General features: G+C 38.9%; 1 protein-coding gene across 1 annotated transcript in view; it reads left to right on the forward strand.

Moving 5' to 3' along the window:
- Window positions 1–1,432, forward strand: part of LOC105158538 — a 5,111-nt gene extending 3,679 nt beyond the window's left edge. Inside the window, exons 3-5 of the mRNA XM_020692508.1 lie at window positions 1–858; window positions 959–987; window positions 1,255–1,432. The exon at window positions 1–858 is cut by the window's left edge and continues 1,218 nt beyond it. Of these exons, the coding sequence (XP_020548167.1) occupies window positions 1–858; window positions 959–987; window positions 1,255–1,432 (1,065 nt within the window). The remainder of the gene's footprint in view (window positions 859–958; window positions 988–1,254) is intronic.

Here is a 3,104-nt window from a genome sequence, read left to right on the forward strand (position 1 = left end):
TCGAAAATCGCCCAACCACTGTGTGCGCTGCTGCAAAAAGACGTCACTTTCACATTTGATGAAGAGTGCATGAAGGCCTTTGACAAGTTAAAGGATTCCCTAACATCTGCACCGGTGATTCGTCCACTTGACTGGAATCATCCTTTTGAGATAATGTGTGACGCTAGTAATCACGCCATCGGGGCTGTCCTAGGCCAAAAGATTGGAAAAGATCCCCATGTGATATATTACGCATCACGGATGTTGGATAGCGCTCAAAGCAATTACACGACAACGGAAAAAGAACTTTTGGCTATTGTTTTTGCTTTAGAAAAATTTCGCCACTATTTACTTGGAACTAAAGTTGTTGTGTATTCTGACCATGCAGCGTTGAGATACCTGTTGTCAAAGAAAGAGGCAAAACCACGATTGATAAGATGGATACTGCTGCTGCAAGAATTCAATCTAACGATCAAAGACAAGAAAGGGGCGGAGAACCTCGTAGCTGACCATCTTAGCCGATTGGTCACCGACAAAAACCCACCACCTCTAAACGACGAATTCCCGGACGAACATCTCCACACCATTCAAGGAATCACCCCATGGTACGCTGACAAAACACCCATAGGTATGTCCCCTTATCGTTTGGTTTATGGTAAATCTTGTCACCTCCCTGTCGAACTGGAGCATAGGGCGTATTGGACGATCAAGCAATTCAACTCGTCAATGGACGAAGCGGGAGGGCAGAGAAAGTTGCAAATACAAGAGCTCGAAGAATTACGGAATGATGCTTACGAGAATTCAAAAATCTACAAGGAAAGAGCAAAAGCATTCCATGATCGCACCATATCTCGAAAAGAGTTCGTTGTCGGACAAAAAGTTCTCCTTTTTCATTCTAAACTCAAGTTATTTCCTGGTAAGTTGCGTTCTCGTTGGATTGGACCTTTTATTGTTACTAATATTTTTCCTCATGGTGCAGTCGAAATCAAGAGTCCCACGACTCAAAAGGTATTCAAGGTGAATGGACATCGGCTCAAACCTTTCTACGAGGGATTTCAAACATCAACAATCGAAAAAATTCAACTTGTGGATCCCGCACTCACCTAAACGAACTTCTCTTCGTCTAGCCAAAGACGTTAAAGAAAAGCGCTGCATGGGAGGCAACCCATGAAATCCCTATCCTCTCCTTTCCTCTTTCGTCTAATTTTAGTTTTTGCAAAATTTTATTCAATTCTGTTTGGATGGATGAAAAACAGATTTTTTTTCTTCTTTCAGCAAAATCGCCGCTGCCGCTCAAGACACCCTTCGCCGCTATCGACCATCACCACCACCTCCGACGCCACAACAAACAACCTTAGACGACATAGCTCGCAAAATCGCTCGCATCGAAGCCAACTTGATGGGTTTATTTGAACACTTCGGGCTGACACCAAGGCAACCACCCACACCTTGACCTCTTCGTCACATGCACTCAGGGACGCTTCCTTAAACTCTCTCCTTTTAATTTTTCCTTGAGTTGAATGTCATAGTACACATTGAGGGCAATGTGGACTTTAAGTGTGGGGGTATTATTGTTGAGCATGTTTATTGAAATAGGTGTTGTTGGTTGCATGATTGAAAATGGTTGTTGCCCTTGCTGATTGTTGAAATTGAGAAGATATTTTTGTGCTTGATTTTCTTAACTCTTGAAAAAAAAAAAAAAGTCTTGTGGAAATTTCTTAGCCTTATGGGACATTTTTGCCTGATTTTGAAACATTTTGGACATTTTTGCCTGATTTTGAAACATTTTGGCATGATAAAACCCCTTCAATTTTGGATTATTCTTGGTTTTGATGATGTTATGTGTAAGAAAAATATATGTTTTATGCTTAAGAATAATTCACTAGTTGAAAGCTTGTCTTCACCAAAATGACTTGAGTTAAAACCTTCTGATGTAGGATTAGTGGACTAAAACATACCTCGTGAGATTTTGAGCTTGATATGTTCATAAAAATCTTCATTCTTTCTTGAGAGAGTAACACTTTTATGGTAACACTTTTATGGCGTTGTCTTCCTAGAACTTGCCTTGAACCGCATTGAGGCCACATAAATGTGCATTTATTTGGATATGATAAAGGCATTAGAAACCACTTTCGGCCTTCTTTAACCACCTAACACATTTTTAACATTAGAGAACCCCTTTGAGCCTCTTGACCTATTTTGTTGAATAACCCGTCATATACAAACCTATCCCGTCGCTTGTTTAAAACCTTGACTTTGACCCCCCTAAGAACTACTAGAGCATCAAGGAAAATGGGTTTATGTTCAAAAGAACAAGTTCTCAAAATGGGAGATTTTCAAAAACCTTTGTGATTTACATGCTTAAAAGATGTATCTCAAAATGAGTGTGGGGGTTCCAAATTATGTTCTTTACTTTGTGGGAACCGACATCAATTTTCTTGGTCTGTGCCTATCACAAAAAATGGAGAGGAGAAAAAGAAAACAAAAAAAAAAAAGAAGAAAAAAAAAAGGGGAAAAATATATATGAACTCTCCAAAAGGAATAAGAAAGGCATAGTTCAAGGAATTGTCGAAAGATCTTGAAGGGAGATGAGTAAACTTTGAGAGCTTCGAATTTTTGTTCACTCAAATTCTTTTGGTGCTCTAATTGGTTTCTTGGAATTAAACCTCATTATCCTTTTATCCTACCCCAAACCAAAGCCCCATTACAACCAAAATAAAAGACCTTTTGACCCCTATATGTGCATATTTCAAAAGTGGTGGAGATGTGGTGTATAGGCAAGCCTATGGTGAAGCATTGTCGTAGTAAGTGTCGAGAGATACACTTGAGCCATATATACACTTGAGAGAATGGAAAGTGGAGAGAAAATAGTCCACTAGTTTTATGCGATAGATTTTGATAATGGTCATCACGTGAAAACTTGTTTGATACATGTTGAATTATCTCCTTCATAAAATATGTCATTTACTTTGCACATGATTACAAATTGCCTTGAGTAGTTTAAAATTTGGAGGGATTTTTGAATGCATCTTGAGTTTGCTTGAGGACAAGCAAATGGCTAAGTGTGGGGGTATTTGATAACTCTGCAATTATAATGATTTTATAGCAATTTAATCTTCCTTTTT

This window comes from Sesamum indicum, linkage group LG3, assembly GCF_000512975.1.
Source record: "Sesamum indicum cultivar Zhongzhi No. 13 linkage group LG3, S_indicum_v1.0, whole genome shotgun sequence".
Lineage (NCBI taxonomy): Eukaryota > Viridiplantae > Streptophyta > Magnoliopsida > Lamiales > Pedaliaceae > Sesamum > Sesamum indicum.